Genomic DNA, 23,445 nt, shown 5'->3' on the forward strand with positions numbered 1-23,445 from the left:
TTGCCAGCATGACTATGAATGTTCAGCTTTCAGCCTAAAAACAAACCCATGACTGTAACAATGTATTCAGTACTCGCATAAAACCTTATAACACGAGTCCAGTTCTACTGGTTTGAATATAAAAAGTCGGTACAGTCTTTGATGTTTGGTTTCATTTATCGGAGTGATGTGCTTTTTTTCTGATGGGCGAGATGCCATTGCATGACTAACATCACAATTGTTTTCCCCGCCTTCCCATCGTTCATGTAAACATGCCCTGTTTTTGCACGCTTATATATGAATGGCAAGATGCCTCAGTAAAAGTCTGCTGTGACCTTTCGTCCCCTAAAAAGGAGGCTGGTGCCGGTTTAACTAGAAGTAGCACTCAGGGACTAATACAATTAAATTCCAGAAATTAAAAAGAGAGCCAGCACATTCCTGTTGTTACCTTATTTCACCCAGCAATTTATTCACTAAAACAGACTGACATTGAATAGGGACTTTTTCTGTGATTCTCTCGTGAATTTGTCATTGTATGGCCGCAGCAGGCGACGTGCGAGCCAATGCCGTTAACTCGTCACTCGTAAACTAAAACCCGTCTGCTCATGTGCTGCCAGGGATGCTGCTTTTCCCGCTCATGATGAAGCAGCCTGTGGCAGTATACAGGTGTGGGGCTGAAATAAAGAACGAAAAGCTACGTAGGGCAGGGGAAAAGAGGAAGAGAGGGATGGATAGGGGAAAAGAGGGAAAGATGGATAGGCAGGGAAAAAGAGGGAGAGAGGGATGGGCAGGATAAAAGAAGGAGAGAAGGATAGACAGGGGAAAAGAGGGAGAGAGGGACGATAGGGGAAAAGAGGGAAAGGGATAGACAGGGGAAAAGAGGAAGAGAGGGATGGATAGGGGAAAAGAGGGAAAGATGGATAGGCAGGAAAAAAGAGGGAGAGAGGGATGGCAGGATAAAAGAAGGAGAGAAGGATAGACAGGGGAAAAGAGGGAGAGAGGGACGATAGGGGAAAAGAGGGAAAGGGATAGACAGGGGAAAAGAGGAAGAGAGGGATGGATAGGGGAAAAGAGGGAAAGATGGATAGGCAGGGTAAAAGAAGGAGAGTGGGATAGACGGGAAAAGAGGGAGAAAAGGATAGACAGGGCAAAAGAGGGAGAGGGGGATGGACGAGAAAATAGGGAGAGAAGGATAGACAGGGGAAAAGAGGGAGAGAGAAACAGTGAAGAGAGACAGACAGCTGAGGAGTCCATCCTCATGAATAAAAGCTGTAACAAAATTACTGCATCTGTCTGTCCATTTATCAGAGATCAAGTACTAATCATCTGCTTCTTTCATGATCATGGTCGGCTTTTTATCTTCTGCTGCCTCATGCTTAAATGTAAATCCGTCGTATAATGAAGTGACCCGCATGTCAGAGTCACGGGGGGGCGCTGAGCCGCTTTTCCTTGCAAAATGAATCACTTCTCCTATGAAAAAGCATGTAAAGCTCACACAGCCATCAAGCCATTTCTTGGCTGTTTACACGCAAGCCGCTGCCTTACCAGCTGAAACACGCCGGCTGTTCTTGGCCCTCGTAAACACCCCCCCCGCCCCCCCATCGTTTGAATGAAGGGCTTCTTGAAGTCAGGGAAGGGGCTGGGAAAGAAACAGGCCATCCTGGCTCAATAACAAGCCCCGCATTGACTGCGCAAACTTTGCGCGGGCCCTATTCCCAAAGTATTCCTTTGTAGTGACCTCGGGAATCGCTGGGGAGATTCCGCGGATTGAAGCCGCGACAGGCCTCCATAAATCACGTTCCGTGGGGCCGGCAGACGATTGCAAAAACCGCAAAATGCATTCTGGGGGATCGGCGACAAAGAGGGTTATTTACGGGACCCCGCCGCCCCCCAACCCTTCTGCCGCTCCCTCTCCAGGGAGACCCAGGCCTAACGGAAACTTGCTTGTCAGGGAATAGCGGCTTAACATCCATGACTGTTGAGGCATTGGTTGTTTTCTGGAAGCCGCTTCACCTTCCGTGTCAGTTTGGCGCCGCCTACCTGCATGTGCTTTCAGATATGGTTGAGGGTTGAGTGGGACAGTGATTGCATTTATTATCAGTTGGTATTCTAGCAAATTCCACTGACATTCTTTGTTTGATGCCCCAGTAACCCCTCTGTGATTGAATGGTCAGCTTTTTGTGTAGCTACATGTCAACAGGCTCTGCAGTGTGAGATCTGACAAGTGTAAGGAATCCCAGACAAGTAAGGATGTACTGAATGCCAGTTTCACTTTGCAGCACTTTAAGGAAGAAAAATGGAAGCCTAGAGAGGCTCGGCTCTCGGTTATATTATCGAAATGTCATTATTCTTGCTGTTTTAGAAGAACGTGTGTTTTGATTCAGGGGAAAACCTGCTCCTCTGTGTCCACATTGGAATGGTGGGTGAATTCATTCATCGTGAGCTGGCTTTGAGAGCAGAAGCATGACACCGAGCCCCGCAGCAGCCTTACTTCTGGCCCGGCTTAAAAAGAGCTTGTTTTCTCCAGTGAACATTAATGCAGAAACGGCCCTTTTGCCATGTAAACTTACAGCAGCAAACCTGCTTGTAGATTCCAGCACAAAGCAGTAAACACTCTACAAGATACAAGATACAATATATATTTATTGTCACTGTGCAAGCGCAACACTGTGCAAGCGAGATGATGTTTGGATCCTGTAGAAGCTTCTATAAAAACACAAAAATAAAATAACATAAAAATAAATTGCATATAGCAATTATAAATACACAATAGAAAAGTATGAGGACTATTGCACATGAATTATCGCACATGACATAAATGATTGCACCTGAAAAAGGCAGCAGTTGATAGCTGTAGCATTGCTGCAAGATAATGATCATGATCAACGATATTGCACAGTGTTACATGGAATACATGGAACACAACTGTGGTGCCGAGATGAATGTGACAGCAACAGCATCATGGCATCAACATGGATGATTGTATGACGGCTGGGAGCCAGAACTGTTGAAGAGCCTATTCTCTCACGCCTATTCCACTGAGATCTGAAGTCTCTCTTCCTACTGAGACACCCAAAGCAACATGGAACGGAAAGTACATGCAGGCGTGTTGCTTGGGAGGAACAATCTTCTAGGACCTTCAATAGAGCAGCACCAGAGCAGGCTGTCTTAGCTTCAGATACATCTGAAGGGATGTGGTGACATCCTGTTGTTTTTTTTAACATTTACAAGACCTCTAGAGCACCATGAATTCAAATAATGATAGATAATGACCCAAGCTATGGAACATGACAGCCAATGGGTGGCTTGTTTTGCTCCAAGCCTGATTGGGTATATGTGGCCCACAGATGGAGAGATGATTGATAGGAGCTTCAGAGATGCGGTCATGGAATATGGTCCCGTGGGCCAGGTTCACGTTTTGGCAACGAGCGCATTTTAAGATGACGTCTCGGTGAACCTTGCCTGATTTCCTTTTTTCGCGTTGCAGAACTGTAGCCAAGTTCTAGTGGTGAAGCCGCGATCGGGCCAAGCTTGGTGACCGGGGCCTCGTCAGACGAGGATCCCAGTGTGCGTGCTAAGCATCCGCGTCACATCATGTACCTCTTCAACCCAGCGTTTAAAAGCCAGCACTGCTGGGCATTAGCCCACCTAGCCAGCAAACACATCTGCTGCTTAAGCTCACCCAAATAAGAAATGCTCTTATTTTTCTACTCGACCATCAGCACAGTCCTCTGTCTCCTACCTGGCTATTTCCCTCGAGGCAACACCAATATATCTCTTTATTAGACTGTGTTGAGTGGCCACTGCAGATGTTGACATATTAGCTGCTCTTTATTGCTACAGGCTCTCCTGATTAACGTGATTTACTCCATACATCTTCTCTCTCATTTCCCCTAATTACTGTCAGTCTAATTCTATTCCAGGCTAACTAGCAACGGCAATTTTTTTTCTTTCCTCTAATATGAAATATTTTGCCCCCACCCCCTCCACCTTTCTTTATTAATGTCAACTCAGAATAATTAACGTGACACCTCATAGGCGATAATCATGAGCAATACCCAAAGCTAGATTAGACCACGGACTCTGTTGCCATATTTACTCTGCCGGCCTCTTCGGTTTAAAGTGGCAGCGTCCCATCTGGCTTTTCATACTTGTCCATGGTGCGTTTTGGTCAGCGTGTCACTCTCGGGGATTCCCTTTGTGGTTTGGTGGGAAACGTCATTCAGGGCTGCTTTACTGGGTACATGTTTTTCTCCAGTTCCCTCCTTTCTGGAACTTTCCGTTAAAGGTCACTCAAAGTGCTGCCTTGCTTACGCATTACCTGCTCTGGCCCATGTTGGTATGCACGGCCGTTTTTGTGGAAATATTACTCCTATCAGATCGATATAAGCAGGACTTCTTTTGCTTAGCCAGGTAACAGATTGGTCTGTGGGGAGCACGTAGGCCTTCGCTATTTGCATAAAACATGCATGCGCCTCAAATGCACACGCCATTTCATGCACTCAGGCTCCCAGCCTCGGCTCCCTCACTCCCTCTTGCCCACAGACTAATGAGAACGTCAAGTCCGACGGCCAAAGTTCATCCATCACGCGCTCGCGCCCGATGGAATCACCATTGAGGCTTCGCGGCATACAGCGGCTGCTCTCCGCAGGTTATAAATGGGCCTGTTTTTCCCCCATTTGTCTGCTGTAGGTGTGCTCAAAGCTCCAGGCTCAGTGCAGAGGCACAACAAAAGACACCGACATCCAGTTCGCCAGTCCCTGTTTGCCCGGGCATCTCCCATTCTCTCCCCTCCTCTCCCCCTGAAAGGCCGGGCCCGGCGAATGGAATTACTGTCATTTCAAAATGGGCTATTTGTCTCACCGAGGCTTGTCGCGTCTCGCTTTCAGTGTTCGTGCTGTGGAATGTACCCCCTCTGCGGTCTGGTGTTCTGTTCCTTTATGTCCTGAGCGCCAACCTCCGCCGTAATGTTACCAAAAACCATATCGCACTGCAGCACAGCTCTGGCGGTCGCATGCTATTGTTCTCAACTCTCTGTCTAAGATCCCAGGCATCGTGCCAGCAAGCATCTTCTACGGAGAAGGAAAGGGGGTTACCAAGGAATATGACTGAAACCATTAAAATCATTAAAATCCTTTCAGGAAGATGGGGGATCGTAATCGCTTCGGAATGAGATGGGGGATTACGCTTAGCGGGGGGGGGGGGATCAGGGGCTGTCAGATCCGTCCCATGATAGAGGACAGAGGTTTAGGGGCTAATTCTGCAGGGCCTCTTCCCCACCTCCAAGATTCTTTGAACAAGACATTTGGTCTGCAGCCCAAAGGCTGGAGATGGCGCCCTCTTCTGCTCCTTTAGTGTTTCTTGTGGTGTTTCAGTGCAGTGGCCACTGAAAGAGGAGCAAAAACCCATTTACGCCCAAAGGAAATGAAGCTATATTCTTATCCATCTTCATCTTATTATTCTTATTTTCCATACTTGCTTGTCCTGTGCAGGGTCGTGCTGGTTCAGACCCTATTCCCAGAGGGAATAACCCAGTTCTTATTATTATTATTATTATTATTTTCATCATCATCATCATCGTTATTCAAACGGTTCGCTGGGCCTTGCTATACTCGTGAAAAAGGAACTTTGGTCTTCATTATCTCATTATGAAGCAGTGATGCCTCTGGGATCACCATGGACACGGGAGCCAATTATTTACATCATTTCAGCAGCCTGGGCCTTCTGCTCTGAGGTGATGTCATAAGTGTGGGGACACTTTATGTTAATTGGTCAGTGATGCCAGAAGGACTCCTGATGCCAGTGGGCATCCAATCCAGTCCCACCGCGACATGTTCTTGCCTGATGTAGGTCGCCACGGCGATCACCACAGTTGCTACGCCAACTGGGTCCATGGATGGAGCGGAGGGTGCAGCAAATGCGTGCTGTATCAGTTTATGGGAAGAGCAGGAGGTGCAACATTGCGACGATGAAGCATTTGAGGCCATCAGGCACGGTCATGGCTAAAACTGCGCACGGCAAATTTCGCCATTATTGCTTTATCGCCTGACATGTCTGCATTGACCGAGCCAATTGGAAAATCATTAATTTGAAAAGATTACCCATTGTATCCAATGCCTGCTACAGACACGGAGAACAATGACCCTGTCATTCATTTCAGGTCTTTTTTTTTCAAATTAGCCTTGAATTATGCGTTGAGAACTGCCCGAGTTTTTAGCCTGATTGAATTCTCGCAACATCTTCTGGAAAGATCCATTTAGTTGTATAAGTGTATTTTCCCCCCATCATATTCTATTATCCAAGCTCAGTGCCGTATTTGTACTCTCTCTATGGGCTTGATAATAAAGTCAGAATGATTCCTGGAGTGGGCACGGGTGCAGTAGTATCCTCTGCTGCCTGTTTTGCATTAGATTTTCAGTGCAGCTAGCTTAAGAGAGAGCGGTAAAATGCAGTCTGAATGTAAATCCTCAAATGACAGCTGGTTCAGGTCTACCCAGGACAAGCATGTGTAATATCCCAAAGTTAAGTAGTTCAGTAAGGTCCATGCAAAATATGTTTGCGTATGTAAATGGGTCACTGAGTCAGGTCAGTGATTTGACTGAATCTGGCTTTGGTCGGCTGTCCTGTTCCTACCTGCCACCCCATGTTCCAGCTGAATCAGGCTTTGGTATTTTCTCAGAAAAGGAAGCAGGAATTATTATTGGAATACATGTAAATGAAAAATAATACAGTACAAAGTTAACTTTCTCCAAAACGTTACATACATCTTGTTGGGTGACTAGAAGAACACCGTATTGGGGTGGGACTTCCTAACCAAGCATGGTGTGGTCTATAAAGTAAAAAAATATGTTGGATATATTAAACATTTATTACAAATTCTAAAGGGACTGTTTGTAATGGCTGAGCAAACCTGCTTTGAGTGACATAATAAGTGACAATCATTTATTGGCATTACTGAATGACTATGGAGCTAAATTTTAGTTAGCTAAGAAAGAATGAGATTTAAAGCCTGATTATTTTTTGGTGGGACGAAAGACAAAGATAAAACGTGGGAAATTAAGCAGAAGGTCATGAGGTTCTCTGCTAAAGACAGTATTGTCTTTGTTCCACAAATATTGTGAAATTTGTGGCGAGTACTGAGGTGTTCTTCTCCCCATGAACTCTTCTGGTTTTTCCCCAGAAGGGAACAAGATACATTTTAGTTCGCATCACTGTATAGCGATTAAAAAAAATTTCTGGGACACCAGATTGCAACCTGCATACATGCTCCTGCAGTCTAGCAGGCGGAAGTGACAGGCACTCAAGTTACCGGTGTGTTTGTTTTTTTTTCTTCCTAATTATACTATCCATCAACATTTTCCTTATCTCATTAAATGCTAATGACAGCTCATAATCAAGCTCCAGTACCATAATGCTTCCCATAATACATTTCACCTGAATGCCTCCCCCGCCCACCTCTGAAAACAGCTGTGAAGAGCTGATATCGGATTTAGAATGGCACCATCGCTGATCCAGGACTGTTGTTGTGGTTCTTTGTGCTTGAGATGATGAGGTGAGCTGTGAGATTGAAAGAGCAGCCGCATGGCGTTTGTCTCTCTGTGCCTGTATCTCTGCCACCCTCCTCCCTATCCCCCTCCGCCCGCCTCCATCAATTGAGTCCCATCTTGATAAGCGGCACTTCTGTGATACAGGCCATGGGCTTAGGTATTAGCCATTTTTCGGGAAACCTGAAAGAGCGGGCATGACACAGAGCAGCTCGGGAAATACCACCCGCGTCAGAAATCTGCCATTGTGCGTCCATCGGTCTGGTCCTGCGTTTCTGGAAAAGGCTCTCAGGAAAGAATAGCAGAAGAAGCAGGTCTAACGGGTGACTAATCAGAGGGATGGTAATGGGGACGATTCGTAGTGCAGAGAAGGAGCCCCTGCTTGGCCCCATCCACTGCTTTTTTGCAGAGGATCAAGACGATTTTTTATTTTTTTTAATCGGCCAGAGCCAGGGTACCGAGCCAGCGACAACAGCATGCAGGACTCGATGCGCCGCATGGATGCGGTTTCACCAGACAGTCTGGGAGGTTCAGAAAAGCAAAGCGATCGCTTTTATTAGCCAGAGACTCCGTGTCCTCACCACTGACCACAACACCCAGATGAGAACAAGGGCCCCAAGTTACAAACAGTGACTGTAACGTAACCTAAACGCCAGTTGGTCCCAGAGAGCAGAAAAACACAGGACACCTATCAGCCATGCTGCTCTGTGGTTTGGTTGGACGTTCAAACTGAATAATATCTGGTTGATTGGGCGTTTGATTGATTGCCCAGCTGCTCTGTCGCTGGGACATTCTCTTCCTCTCTTCCATATCAATTGCCTCCCTGGGGGGTACAGGTAATAACAGACTCCTAACTCTCAGCTCTATTAAGAGCAGGCTGGAGATGTCTTCATAAGTGGATGTGGAGCTGTCAGGAGGAGAAAACGCCCCACTGGCTTTCAATTGAAGCACATACATATATATTTACTGCTGCGCTCCTAGGGCACCCGTCGGGCTTTAATGAGCAGGCTACCCACGGAGCCTCACTAGTGCTCGCAGATGGAATACTTGATAGGAGTGGATTGTCTGGGACTATGGTGCTCCTCGGCACAGTCAGATTCTACAAGGTTTACTTCAGGCTCCTACAAGACAAAAATCAACATCTTCTTAAAGTGTATCTGGACTGAATTTTTGGGTAGAGCTTCAGTTTCTTGAAGGATCCTAAAAGGCATTCGCCAGTCGTACTTAATTCTAGGCCAGCAGACATTTGACAGAACGAGCAAGTGATTGTCTAACGAGACTAGATTTAATTGCATAAATGTACCTGTTTTTAAGGGGGCATTAAGACTAATTTTGAACATTAATTGCTGTTAATTCCTTAGTTTCAAACAAAACCAAGGTTGCCATTTTAATGGTATCACCAGTAATAGTTTTTTTTGTTCATACAGTTAATTATTTAACATGCTCACAAATACTCTCTCCTACCCTACATCCAGCCATGGATTTGTGTTCCCCCTCACTGCAAGCACAATTAAATTAAATGAAAACATAGCAGTGTACATTTTTCCACTCCAGCTGCCAGAGTTATAGCGTGGATCCATGCGACTGTCGTCAAGGAGGTCCCCAGTGCGCTAATTAGTGGCCAAGCCGGGAGTGGCTTGTTGCTTCTTAGCACTCTCCCCCCAGTCTGCTGCTCCCCTGAATTTCCCCTGGCACCTCCCTCAAAGACCTCCAGGGCTGCAGCATCGGTGGTCCACTCTAGTCAGCTGAAACAGGGGTTCTGAAGGTGGAACAACTCTCACACCCACCTCTGACTGGCTACACTGAAGTCGCCTGTCGCGGATACCTCTGTGAATCCCTGATGAGGGGTATTGCACGGCTCTGGGTGGCAGGCAGCTGTATTAGAATGAGAGAGGCCCATTGAGCAGGACGCGTTGGATCTTTAATTGGTACCGGACACACTTTTATGTTTTTATAGCGAGGAATGTCCTGCAATAGCCGACTGCTCTGTCTCCAGGCAACAGCTTCACTCATCATGGTCCCCCGAAATCAAATCAGTCCTTATTCTGGCATTGCGGGTGGTGCAGGTTATGGCGAGGGCAGCAGCAAAATCGAAAAAAAAATCCCAGTCAAATGCTTCAAAAGGATGGCAATCGATTTCCGTCTCGTCCATGTCGCCATCCTCTGGGTTTGCTTACAGCTGTGAATACCGTCGAGATCGTTGCCAAGAAGAAAAGTATTATATTCACTCCCTAAAGCATTGTTGCATTGCAGCAATTGCTTTGATTGCTTCAGAAAATATGCTGTGTTCGTACCTTATTGTATGTTTTCTTATAAGTAGATTATGGTATGCTTATTTGCCAATATATAGTTTTGAAATCCATTCATGCTGCTGAGATGACTGTAAAGCGGCAATAATGTTCAAAGACATGTGAGGGATAGACCTCACCACCAGCTCTGATTTTGTGTCCTTGTGTCCACATTGACTCTCCCAATGGGTCTTTACTCATAACTGGGTTTTTACTTCCACTTTTAAGTGTCCCGCAGGTTATGAAAGTTCTACAGATGGTGTAGGCCTCAGCCGCTCTTTGATAAATTGGTGTTCGTAGCTCTTCATTTACAGCTTAAATTTCTTGTATCTAGGGATCTTCTTTCAAGAACTAGGATTAGCAATCTCCATACGGTGACTTTGACAAGAAAGAGTTTGCTGGAACATCAGGTCAAGGGTCAGGCCTAGAAAGTGCTTGTAGGCTTTTCTATAGGGAGAAGGTGATGGCTGCCTGACAAGCCCATGAGGGGAGGAGTCTGCCAGTAACCCACATATGTTGTGTCCCTGGATGTATCTGACATGGTGCTTGACACGAGGAAGATGAGTGGCATTGATGAGGAAGGGGCACTGGCTTTTCCTGTCAAAATGAAGGCCCTTCTCACCTTCTATGAAACAGAGAATGCCTTCTGGCAGCCGGTTAGGGATGGCATGTGGTTAGCCATAGGATTGACACAGTCGGCGTCTATGTAGACTACCAAAGAAAACAGTTGATGCTTCTCCCAGTCTCCAGTAGCGACACTTGTCATATATCCTTAGCCTTCCATGCTAAGCCATCTTATGAGCTGCTTGAATAAATTTGATTATTCTGCCTTGGATGCTGGATTCTGTTCATATTTTCTGCCTCATAATCCTACCATCACTGTCTTCTACCTTCCGGGGGAATTGTAGCTCTCGGTGGCAGCAATGTCCTTGAAACTTTCACAGACCGACAACCGACAGTGTTTGGGACTGTAAACGACTATCTTGAACCCTTTGGGGCTCCTTGATTAGCACTAGCCTCTGAAAAGCCACTGTTCATTTAGCTAAGCCGCCTTGGCACCGCAGCTAATAACGGCTGTGAATCACTCATAAAGACTGTCGTACCAACAGCAGTTCTCCTGCAGGGCCATTTGCCAGAGATGGCTCTCTCTCTCCTCTAATCCTCTTCGGCTTCGCCGCCACCGCGCAGAAGCATTTACAAAACCGTCGGTCTAATTACCATGGAGAAGTTACCGATCGTCAAAGCAGCTTGTTTGGAATGGGTACAGCGGGTGGGCAGGGCACAAGTGGCTTGATCTGAGTTTCTGAGCAGCACACAGACAGACTCTCCGCTGCGAAGAACCTTTGTGTCTCCGCAGACGCCTAACGGAGGTGAAGGAGTACAGTAAGCTTGAAGGTGATCGGTGACCTCCTGAGGATTGTCTTCACCATCAAGCATGCAAATAGTCATGTGACTTTTGGTCAGGAACCACTAAGCTGCTGTGGCTTGGGCAGTAGGTTGAGAACAACTCCAGGGTCTGGGATAATTATATAGAGTCACATTAGACACCGTATTTGTGGCTCCCCGACTGAATTTTACTCCTGTTTATCTGGGCTACATTTTTCACTATTTCACCAAAAGAACAAGGGTTTTCAAGCTTTCTGAATCCAGGGACCCCAAAATTAAACCAGCCCAGAGCTGGGCCCCCCTACCATTAATGGGTGATTGTGTAAGTGAAAAAATAACTGAGGGCCTTAAAAAATCTTTTGGCTCCTCTGATATTTTTCATATTGCATAAACCAGATGATTATACTAACATTTCGACAATTTGCAATACATTGTGGACCCCCTGCAAATGTTCTACAGACCCCCAAAGGAGTCATATACCTCGGGTAGAAAACCCCTGCAAGGGGAAGGCTTGTCCCGAGTAGATTACACACATACATATCCTGACATGCATAATATATACCTGTTTACTATGTCTTTTCCAGTCCCTAACACATTAATTTACCACTCTGTTATTATTAGTAAATGTCCTTTTTGTGCTTTAACATGCCGTCAGAGGTGAAATATATTTGCATGTTGTGTAACTGTTTCCATTATGTTTTCCGTCAATATTTTTGTGATTGTTGGAGGGAACAGCTCGGTGAAGTGAAAACCATCAGTCTCTCGGTTGCCACTGCTCTGGCCCCGGTCCCCCTCGTCGCCCCCGCTACGTGATAGCCTGTGAAATGGGCAGGCTGGGTGGTAGTTAATGGCCTGTAAAGAGTATGGGCTAATGTGTCTGATCATGTTAGAGACAATATCGGCGTCCTGGGTGTTTTACACGCACCACGAGCGGGATGTAGGTGGGCAGGGGAGTATGGGGGGGTCAATGCTCATCGATTTAATGTTTTTTCATACTCAAATGGGCTGACGCATGACATAAATACATTCAGACGTGCATATCTGTTTTGAAGCAATCAAAAATACAGCTGGGTTTATAATGCCGCAGAAAGGGGGCCTGCCGTCGATCATGCCCGTTCGAAGGCTTTGTGAGAGAGCTTCAAGAGGCTCTCTCTACATACTAAGGTCACCGAGTCCGTTACTCGCAGCTTTGAAGGTTCCGCAACTGAAGGGTTACGCCAAGAATGGGCCAAGAACAATTTACTTCATATCAAAAGTGATTTGAAATATTTACAGTTTCATTAGTAGAATGAGGATCCATCCACTTGGGTCAAATAAGTGTCCTAATGAAATAGGTTACAGGCTCATTCCAAGTATGCAGTCTGAATATAATTAAGTATATATTCTAAATATATTGCTGGACCAACTGATTCACGCAGTGTATTTATGGAGGTGGACTTACACAAGAGAACCTTGAGGAGCATTACCTCAAGGTCATGTACTCCAACTCCATGATGCAAACTCAAGTAGACACCAGTCTACTGAATTTTACGTGCTTTTAGAATTATCACCTGACCTCATCAGTAAATGCCGTATCTCGGCTGAATGCAAATGAGGCCGCATGCTAATTAATCCTAAAGCGGGGGCAAGTCTTGGATCATTTCAGAGCCACTCATGCTAACATCTCAATTTAGTGTTCTTTGGAGAGCTAATGAGTTCCATAGAGCTAGCATCAGTGCTCGCCACAGCAATTCTGCTGCCTGGTTAGGTCTGTAGGTCTTGGTGCTCTTCCATCTCTTTTCATCCTCGTGATTGGTAGGAAGCAGGTCTTGATATACTCCTTGGCACAGCACTGCTCGCTGGACCGTTGGCACAGAATGGTGGGCTAATGTACCCAATGACACCGACGCTCTTGAGACATAGTCAAGAAGCCCTTTCGGTTCTACTGTTCTGCCGGACCGAGTGTAGATATGAGTTTGTAGCACCTGGCTGAGAAGCCAGCTAGTCTATTTTATCTCATATGATTACGGCATCAACCATGAGAGAGACATTACCGTGGCTGTTCAGACAGGGCCTCTTTTCCTCTCGTAATTTAATGACCAGACAGGAAGGAGGTCATCTCCACACTCATAGTTTGCTTACATAACAGCAGTGGAAAAGCTAATATCTGCTCTTCAGCAGGTAGGGGACCTTCCAGATTCACAGTCTGTGTTTCAGGGATGGTACATAAAGGTGTTTTATGGGGGTGACTCATATTGATTTCGTACCCTTTTGTTTCATGATAAAGCCTCGTCTTTTAATGTCTCCCCCATTATCTGACAGGAGGCTTATATGGCATATTGATACACAGAGGATATGTGCAGCCCGTTGATGATATTTAATTTACCGTTCAATCGTCACCAACGCCGTCAGTCTTATTTAATGTTGCCATTCTGTGCATCTGGGCCATGGTCTGATTGTCTGTGTTGTAATTATTCTCTTTGACAGAGCGACTTTCTTGTAGCTGACATCTACAATGTACTTCTGAAGCTCGGACAAGGACTACTTCTTGGTCACCACCCCCCCTCCAGTAACCCTCTCCCTCCGTCCAACATGGTGCCAGTTCCAAAGATGCAGCCATTCCTTGCCATAGTATTTACCCTTACTTCCTGCATCCTGTCCGTCTCCTCCACGGCCACGCCTTTCCCCAAAGACCTGGAGCCAATCAACATTGTCGGCCGGCAGCGTGAGTATAATTCTGTTGCCGATTGGTGCGTCAGCATGCGATGACACCACCCCTTTATTCATGCAGAAGTTGACAGTCACTAAGTGAAAATCTAGCCTCTACTATGACCTCTGCTAAGTTGGCCACATTCACTGTGTGACAGAGGGTGTAATTAAATAGAAGCAGCCCTGGAATCAGAGGTGTGAGTAACCCTGTCTCTGCTTTCCATCAGTGACACATCAGCGGTGCTCCCAGATATTGGTAATGTGTGGCAATGCGTAGGGTCGTCCCTGGAAATGATATATTGATTTGTATTCATTAGGCAAACTAGGCCAGCCTGTGTTTGCTCACCACCGGGCAAAACTTTTAAGCAAGGAAAAGCTGTGAGATATAATTAAACCGCAATCAAGGTGGGACACAAGACCGGCCCCTATCGTGTGACCTGCATTAGTCTGTTCTAATTGTGCTTTGGATAAAAAGAGAGAGAGAGACAGAGAGAGACAGAGAGAGAAGGACTGACTCCTACAGACTACAATTTATGTGGAAGGTGAACCGCTGATCTCACTGCCTCTAGTCAGAGGGGGGCGACCTTGAGTGCCTTAATGCAATGATGCCTGGTCATAGGTCGCTGTCCCCCCCCCCCTCATTGCATTGGCCATGACAACCTGAGTAAAGTGTGCTTGCTGTATTATTAGTCTGATAAAATCCATGCTAAGGTATTCCCGACTATAAAAGTGGAAAACCTGTCAGACTCTAAATTCTTAACAGACTAGATTTCTGAATTACCCTCTATTTAAAACTAATCTGGCTCCTTCCGTACCCCTGCATTAATTACATCAGTTTGCTGTTTCGGTCATTAAATGCTTCAGGTATCATCGGACATCCTAGATCAATGTTTCCCAATCTGATCCATGGGGACCCCCAGATGGTCCATATTTTTGCTTGAGAGCTGGGAGGAAGCAAAAACGTGGACCGTCTATGGGTCTCCGAGGACCGGGTTAGAAAGCACTAGATTAGGATATTGGCAAGAAGCTGGTCGTTGAACCGAAAGCGATCTCTGATGAAAGTGGAGGAGTAGAGGGCCTGGGGAGTCTGGGGGGAGTGCACTGCTTTGGATTAGCAGCATTTGGCTGTGATCAGGTGGAAAGATCAAATGGCTGAGCCGAAGCGAAGGGCAGACAATGAGCATTTCACTGTTGCTTCTTCCTCAGTGAAGGTGCCTCGCATTCAGCTCCATTCGGCATCTGTAGTAGACGAAATGTCTTTGTGTTTCGTGCTATTAATCAGCTCATCATTTAATTCCTTAATCAGACACTAATCATTTAATCCCTTAATCATTTAATTGGACTTATTTTACAAAGAGAGGTCAGTACTTTTGTTTCTATGTTCTTAAGTTCTTTATCAGATTTTAGCCGCACCTTCTGGTTGCTATTATCTTAACCCCCCCCCCCCCCCCATCCCTGTTCCCGTGTCCCCCTGTCCAATGGAGCAGCACCTAAGGCTCTTCTGTCTCACTTAATTTTCTGCAGCGAAAAAAAAAATCACAGTTTTAATACCGGGATCCACTCACATTATTATAAACCTTTTAGAAATGCACCAAGACTTTGAAACGCCAGGCCTACAGTCCTCAGGAAGTACATGGCTTGAATGTGAATCCTGCCAGAGGTGTCTTGGAGTGGTCGGCCTGACTTTATAAGCAAATGGCACAGGGCAGTCATAAGTAAAGTAATCTCTGATCAGCCTGTCATATAGGATTAATTTTAATGCAGCCGCAGACTGACATTCCAGGTACTCAATCAGCAAAATGCCAATAGAGGTGGATGTGAATGTGTCTCCCCAAGAAATCTCCTTTGGTTATACATGCGGTCCACCTTGGTTGAGTTAATGCGCGGATGGTGTCATTGGAATGGTGTCCCGCCTCACCTACAGACTCCCAGCTGCACCCCGGGTTTCAAGGGCTGACGTCGGACAACGACACAGCACGCTTGGGCCTGGACTTCCAGAGGATGCTGCGAATCAACCACATGCTTTACATAGCAGCCAGGTAGTGCCTGAATCTTCGTCCTACCCCAGTTCAGTGCCTGATTCTCTGAGGGTATTTGTTGTGAAAACAGGAATTAGCTGATATACTCCAGTAAGCTCTAGGTGTGCTCCATAGGCTATAGCTGTCTATAAATCAACCGTAAAGCAATCCTTTAAAACAATGGTACAACAATACTCTCAAACAACAGTACAACAATCCTATTAACACTAAACAATTCTGTCAAACAACAGTACAACAATACTCTCAAACAACAGTAACACAATCTTTGGAGACAACGCTAAAACAATTCTTTCAAACAATGGTAAAACAATAATCTCAAACAATAGTACCACTATCCTGTTGAACAACAGAAAAACAATGACCACCTGTGATATACCCACCTCACGGTCTTCATTTTAGAAGAAGTCTGATCCGTAATAGAGGGAAGGTCAATAAAATAATCATGTTTCCTGCACTGTCCGCTATCCTCGAAAATGAGGAGCGTGCCGGTCATATTAAGCTCTGAAAATGTGTCACTTGGTTTATGTCATGTTGACCGTGAAGTTGCACTGCTTAAGGGGATCAGCGGAGACTCAGGACTGATGGTTTTTCGTCCATTTTGCAGGGATCACGTGTTTGCGGTCAACCTCAGTACCTCGACGGAGCAGATTGTTCCCCAGCAGGTACTGTAATAGCATCACGCTTGCTTTTTGTGAATGACTCCGCATACTACGAAGGCCGGCCGGCCGGGTGACCTTCAGATAACAGCATGGTGTAAGGGCTTGAGAGAAACAATGCATTTATAATGTTTCTTGCAACATCAAAGAAAACAGTTCCTACTACATTAAATCAGCATTGACATGTGAAGAATGATGTCAGTTATTTCTCCATTAGAGCCATATTTATGACCACATTCAGGTAGGTACTCGAAGGTGAAATGCATTCACTTAAAGAAACATTTAAGGGCCGGTTTTAAGGGCCCCGTGATGGCTTGGATGGCCCCATCATCCTGTACAGGTTAAGTGATTGGAAGGTGGGGCAGTGGATGGTTTGAAGGAAAGGATAATGATGATTGGATAGGTCTGAAATGCAACGCTCTTGACAAATTGCATTGGCTAAATTATACAGATGTCCAATTGTTTTGCAAGATACGGTCATGTGACGGGGGTGAAAGCCGAGGCTGAAGCACCTTCGGAGATCACCCAGTCCATTGTCGTCGATAGGCATTTAAAAGTGAGGGGTGCTGCCTGCTCCATTACCCATAATTACTAGCTGTCAGCACATCCCACTCCCGTCAAAGAAACACAACGAGCCTCAGAGCTCCACGCTAAGTTTCTGCACAGATTGCAGGTTTCATTTCGTTCCCTGCTTCTGTTCTTCCCACTTCGGAGACCCCAAAGTCTCTAAACTGCCCCAGCAGCCTCTGGGGTCTGGAGAACATCAAAGCCTACAACTAGACTGATGGATCCCCTCCTACTCCAGAGTCTCGCTCACCTAATATGAGCTTTAGTTTCTGAGAGCGGGATGACGGCTCTAACAACACCCTGAACGCTGCTTCTTACCCTCCGGTTTACCAGTAGTTTTAAAGGGATTCTCCTGCGTTTTCTCTGTTCTCCCCAGTGCTATAAAACTTCACAGTATGACTGGTTCAAGAGGTGTGAATTGGAGCTAGGCTTGGGCATTATCTACCTTTTCATATCATCATAGCATTCAGACATTACACCACAGTATACAGTAAAAGTTTCCAAGATTTCAGAATACTGGAATCGTGTTGCATTTAAGTTCTTATCCATAGGTGGAAATCATCGGGACAGTGTTTTAAACTGGATTGGAGAAAGCACCTCTTTACTCAGCATGTAGTTAGTGTATGGAATAGTCTTATTGTCAGTGTAGTGCAAGGTAAAATCTTAGGTTCTTTTAAATCAGAGGTAGATAAGATTTTTACAAATTTAAGCTATTAGCTGAGTTCTTTCCAAACGAGCTTGATGGGCCGAAGGACCTCCCCTCATTTGTAAATTTCTTATGTTCTTATGAAAATACTATCAAATTACTTTTATCCCTGCCCACCCCATCTAACCAACCTGCTGCTACTTTGCACTGCACTTTACACATTACCTTCACCAAGCACATTACTGTATTTTCTTGATGTATATAGTTCATTATATGTGATCCGTCGCCACGAAATGAGTCTTAAGTCGCACTGGTAGAACTGCACCCATAAGACTCATTTCGTGGTGATGGGTCACATATTGATTGTCATTGTCTTGATTGTTCCTGTTTCTCATGTCATCTCAAAGCAACATTAGTGACAAATGAGCGATTCTGATTTTTAATACCGTCCAAGCCTAGTTGGAAGCACGGCACGGTTTGGATAATCGTACACTGTTTCCGTCACAGAAGCTGACCTGGAAGACGAAGGATGTGGAGAAGTGCACAGTCAGGGGGAAGAATAGCGTGAGTAGCAGGATCTGTGCGGCACAGTGTGGCATGGCACCGCCGGCTGGGTGCTAAGCGCGCACAGGAAAGCCCGGCGCAGGCAGAGGCTCCAGTCTGGCCAAGCGAATTAGCCGGTCGGCGGGGGGGCAGATGTCGAGAGCGGGGTCATGCTCTTGAGGAGGCCTATGTTGTGTTTTGCAGGACGAGTGCTACAACTACATCAAAGTTCTGGTGCCCAGAGACGACGAGACGCTGTTCGCCTGCGGCACCAATGCTTTCAACCCCACCTGCCGCAATTACAAGGTGCGTGAACATCCATGTCGCATTTATTCATAGGATTACTCAGTACAAATGCCAACCCCCAACAGTCCTGCTTTGGCTAACCTTCATGTCATGCGACTCTGCATCCATGATCAGAAGGTTGCCAATCCTAGGCTCGACGTACCGATGCCACCGTTGGCCCCTCGAGCCGGGCCCTTAACCCCCAGTGGTTCCGGGGATCGTTGTATAGGCTGGCTGACCATGTGCTTTACCCCCCCCCCCCCCCCCCCCAACCTCGCTTTCAAAAACATAGTTTCCCCATGACGATCAATAAGGTGTCGCTATTCTGTTCTAGGAAAGTGTATAATGTCTAATAATCTTCATTGTCACTTATGTAAGGCAGACGCGTAGTGCGGGGTTATGGCGTCTCACCTGCGTCACCTTTCTGCTACATATTGGCTGGGTATGAGAATAATGGTATGATTTACAGACTGCTTCTAGAAGAGGAGAAGTGTGGGCAAGTCCATAAATTCAGGAAAAAAGAAAAAATATGTATCTAGTGCAAAGTCAACCAGCGGTCAGTGCAGCTGACTACTCAGAGTACGGACCCCCCCGTAAATCACCCCCACCCCCTATCCAAGCCAAAAGCTGGGTATCGTAATCCATGCCGCCCGCATGCTCCGCACTCCCGCGTTGCTCGTCGTGGATCGGCCAGCCTGACAAACACCTCGATCATGGGGCGGGACACACATGTCCTGCCACTTCGGCTTTGCAGTGCACTTTCACAGTGTGAGGCTCGAGGAGAAAGGCGGGTTTGGGGGGGGGCTGGGGTCCACAAGTTATACTCCACCAGGCGCATTTTTCACAAAAAATGATAGCTGGCTTCTGAATGTGGGCCTGCGGGGGGAACAGAGGAGCAGGAAGGCAAATTGGGCCACAGGCTGTGTGAGCCAGTGGTGGGCCAGTGGTGGGCCAGTGGTGGGCCAGTGGTGGGCCGGTACACCCTCTGAATACTGCCCACATCAGCAAAGGCCCAGTTTATAATAATAGTGAGTATATCTGAACCGTTACTAAAGTATCCTGTACGATACGTTTCTTTGCATCGTTACTGTTTATTGTTACCTATTATGTATTGTCACTGTCTATTCATATCTAAATGACATATCTAATGTCATATCTAAATGTGCTTATTTAACCTGCAGTTTCCTTCAGTATCTATCTATCTATCTATCTATAAAAATGAAATCTTTGAAGTGTCTTTTTGGCAGTAGAGTCTTTTTTTGCAGCTCAGATTCAAGCCAATGGAAAAAAAGTCACTGGAGTCTTTTTTGAATCAGTTTTTGTTTTGCTGTGTCAAAGTTTCCTGCGAGACGCTGCAGATGGTGGCCAGGCCCCTGGCGTAACCTGAGCCGTTTGTTTTGGTGGGTGCCGCTGTGCACCTGCGTAGCTACTCTGGCGCTCACAGCCCATCTTCTGAGGGAAGTAGAGCCAGAGGTCAGAGGTTAAGGACTTATGGTGTGGGTGTTGCTGCACGCAGGGAGCGATAGCATCTCTCGGGGTTTGGCTCGGACGCTGGCCCGTGCTGGGCACCTTAGCAGCTGTCGGTGGCGCTGGTAGGAAGCGAAGCTTATTGCATCTTGCCACGCAGCCACTCTCTCTCTCTGACGCTCTGCATTCCGTTCCCAGCCTTCACTTCCTGTGAGGATTAGCGAGTGTCGCTATGCTAACCACCCAGAGAAACAATGACTGCTGTAAAGTCCCCTCAGCAGAAGCTGTCTACCGATTCCTGTCCTAAACAACTGGATCTCGTTTTTTTTCCACTCTTCTTGTGCTTTTAGTGTGGCATAGTGGCACGGTTCATACTTATACAGAAGTGCCTTTGCTCTTTGTAGGGCTGTGTTATGTTGCTTCATCATATCATGTTGTGACACAGAAATTCCAGCTTGTGTGATGCCCTGTAATCAAGTAAATGATAGTAAAGGTAATGAGGAAACTGCCTAGTCCTCATCTCCTGTTGTCATCACAAGGCAAGGTGCATATTGTCAAAGAAATATGCTTATTGCAAACATGGACTGAGCGTTCAGGATGCCGCGAGGCCAGATGATCCAGAATCAAAGTTGTTCATCTCCACTTCCTGCTTTCTGACTGGCAGTTCCTTAAGAGCCATAACTCATACAAGCCAGGAAGTGAAGTTTGAGAAGGTTGTGAGAAACATCTACTGCAGGAGTCCCACACTTTTTCAGCTTGCGAGCTACTTATAAATGACCAAGTCAAAATGATCTACCTACTATAAAAATGCAAAAACATATATTTATTTATATTTATTATTATTATTATTATTATTATTATTATGCTTTATGACACGCCTTCCGATATGGAAGCAGAGTGTGGGGACTTGGGGGTGGACTCGCCTATCTCTGGGGCGGAGGTTGCTGAGGTGGTTAAAAAGCTCCTCGGTGGCCGGGCCCCGGGGGTGGATGAGATTCGCCCGGAGTTCCTCAAGGCTCTGGTTGCTGTGGGGCTGTCCTGGCTGACACGCATCTGCGGCATCGCGTGGACATCGGGGGCAGTGCCTCTGGACTGGCAGACCGGGGTGGTGGTCCCCCTCTTTAAGAAGGGGGACCGGAGGGTGTGCTCCAACTATAGGGGGATCACACTCCTCAGCCTCCCTGGTAAGGTCTATTCGGGGGTCCTGGAGAGGAGGGTCCACCGTATTGTTGAACCTCGGATTCAGGAGGAGCAGTGTGGTTTTCGCCCTGGCCGTGGAATGTTGGACCAGCTCTATACTCTCCGCAGGGTTTTGGAGGGTTCATGGGAGTTTGCCCAACCAGGCTACATGTGTTTTGTGGACTTGGAGAAGGTATTCAACCGTGTCCCTAGGGGAGTCCTGTGGGGAGTGCTCCGGGAGTATGGGGTGCTGGGCTTCCTTTTAAGGGCTGTTCGTTCCCTGTATGACCGGTGCCAGAGCCTGGTCCGCATGGGCGGCAATAAGTCGGACTCGTTTCCGGTGAGGGTTGCCCTTTGTCACCGATTCTGTTCATAGCTTTTATGGACAGAATTTCTAGGCGCAGCCAGGGCGTTGAGGGTGTCCGGTTCGGTGACCTCAGGATTAGGTCTCTGCTTTTTGCAGATGATGTGCTTCTGTTGGCCTCATCGGACCATGACCTTCGACTCTTACTGGGACAGTTCGCAGCCGAGTGTGAAGCGGCTGGGATGAGGATCAGCACCTTCAAATCCAAGACCATGGTTCTCAGTCGGAAAAGGGTAGAATGCTCTCTCCGGGTTGGGGATGGGGTCCTCCCCCAAGTGGAGGAGTTTAAGTATCTCGGGGTCTTGTTCACGAGTGGGGGAACAATGGAGCGGGAGATTGACAGGCGGATCGGTGCGGCGTCAGCAGTTATGCGGGCGCTGCATCGGTCTGTCATGGTGAAGAGAGAGCTGAGCCAAAAGGCAAAGCTCTCGATTTACCAGTCGATCTACGTTCCTACCCTCACCTATGGTCATGAGCTATGGGTAGTGACCGAAAGAATGAGATCGCGGGTGCAAGAGGCCGAAATGAGTTTCCTCCGCAGGGTGGCTGGGCTCTCCCTTAGAGATAGGGTGAGGAGCTCAGTCATTCGGGAGGGACTCAGAGTAGAGCCGCTGCTCCTCCGCATCGAGAGGAGCCAGATGAGGTGGCTCGGGCATCTGATTAGGATGCCTCCTGGACGCCTCCCTGGTGAGGTGTTCCGGGCATGTCCTACTGGGAGGAGCCAGGACACGCTGGAGAGACTATGTCTCTTGGCTGGCCTGGGAACGTCTCGGGATCCCCCCAGAGGAGCTGGATGAAGTGGCCAGGGAGAGGGAAGTCTGGGCCCCCCTGCTGAGACTGCTGCCCCCGCGACCCGACCCTGGATTAAGCGGAAGATGATGGATGGATGGATGGATTATTCTTTATTATTATTATTATTATTATTATTATTATTATTATTATTATTATTATTATTATTATTATTATTATTATTAATAATAATAATAATAATAGGGGGCGGCATGGTGGTGCAGTGGTTAGCACTGTTGCCTCACACCTCTGGGACCCGGGTTCGAATCTCCACCTGGGTCGCATGTGTGTGGAGTTTGCATGTTCTCCCCATGTCGTCGTGGGGTTTCCTCCGGGTACTCCGGTTTCCCCCCACAGTCCAAATACATGATGAGGCTAATTGGAGTTACTAAATTGCCTGTAGGTGTGCATGTGTGAGTGACTGGTGTGTGAGTGTGCCCTGCGATGGGCTGGCCCCCCATCCTGGGTTGTTCCCTGCCTCGTGCCCATTGCTTCCGGGATAGGCTCTGGACCCCCCGCGACCCAATAGGATAAGCGGTTTGGAAAATGGATGGATGGATGGATAATAATAATAATTTCCCTTTATGATAAGTAAAATAATTTTGAATTGAACTGGGATTTTAGTTCCTTCACCTTTCTTTTTCTCAGCTCGCTTTTCGGAGGAAAGTTGATGTCATAGTTTTTATGAACAGTCCGAAAATGCCGCTTCACATTTCCTTTCTTCAGAATAGCGACGGTAGACTGACAGATGAGGCAAACGCACCTCGAATATGGCATGGTGAAAAAAAACAGTCCTCCTTCCATTCCATATGGAAGTGGTAGGATTTTGGCTTCTTACTTAGTCCAACTCCCCCATTCATTTTTATACCCTTTCACTCACTCGCTTGTTGGAGTTTTGCAGCAGCTGGCGCAGTTGAACGCATCATCCATCCTCTATTTTTTATGCCATGCCATCTACCAGCTCTACCTTTGCGATCGACCAGTAGATCACGATCGACATATTGGGCACACCTGAAGTACTGCAT

The 23,445-nt window shown here is 46.8% G+C and overlaps 1 protein-coding gene across 2 annotated transcripts in view; it reads left to right on the forward strand.

The window, feature by feature from the left end:
- The window catches only part of LOC125718625 (semaphorin-6D-like), a 105,161-nt gene that overhangs the window by 57,390 nt on the left and 24,326 nt on the right, over window positions 1-23,445 (forward strand). For both annotated transcript variants that reach the window (XM_048992545.1, XM_048992544.1), the window contains exons 4-8: window positions 13,664-13,901; window positions 15,810-15,924; window positions 16,529-16,586; window positions 18,301-18,357; window positions 18,541-18,642. In XM_048992545.1, the coding sequence (XP_048848502.1) occupies window positions 13,769-13,901; window positions 15,810-15,924; window positions 16,529-16,586; window positions 18,301-18,357; window positions 18,541-18,642 (465 nt within the window). In that variant the 5' untranslated portion in view covers window positions 13,664-13,768. The remainder of the gene's footprint in view (window positions 1-13,663; window positions 13,902-15,809; window positions 15,925-16,528; window positions 16,587-18,300; window positions 18,358-18,540; window positions 18,643-23,445) is intronic.

The sequence above is a fragment of the Brienomyrus brachyistius genome, chromosome 23, assembly GCF_023856365.1.
Source record: "Brienomyrus brachyistius isolate T26 chromosome 23, BBRACH_0.4, whole genome shotgun sequence".
NCBI lineage: Eukaryota > Metazoa > Chordata > Actinopteri > Osteoglossiformes > Mormyridae > Brienomyrus > Brienomyrus brachyistius.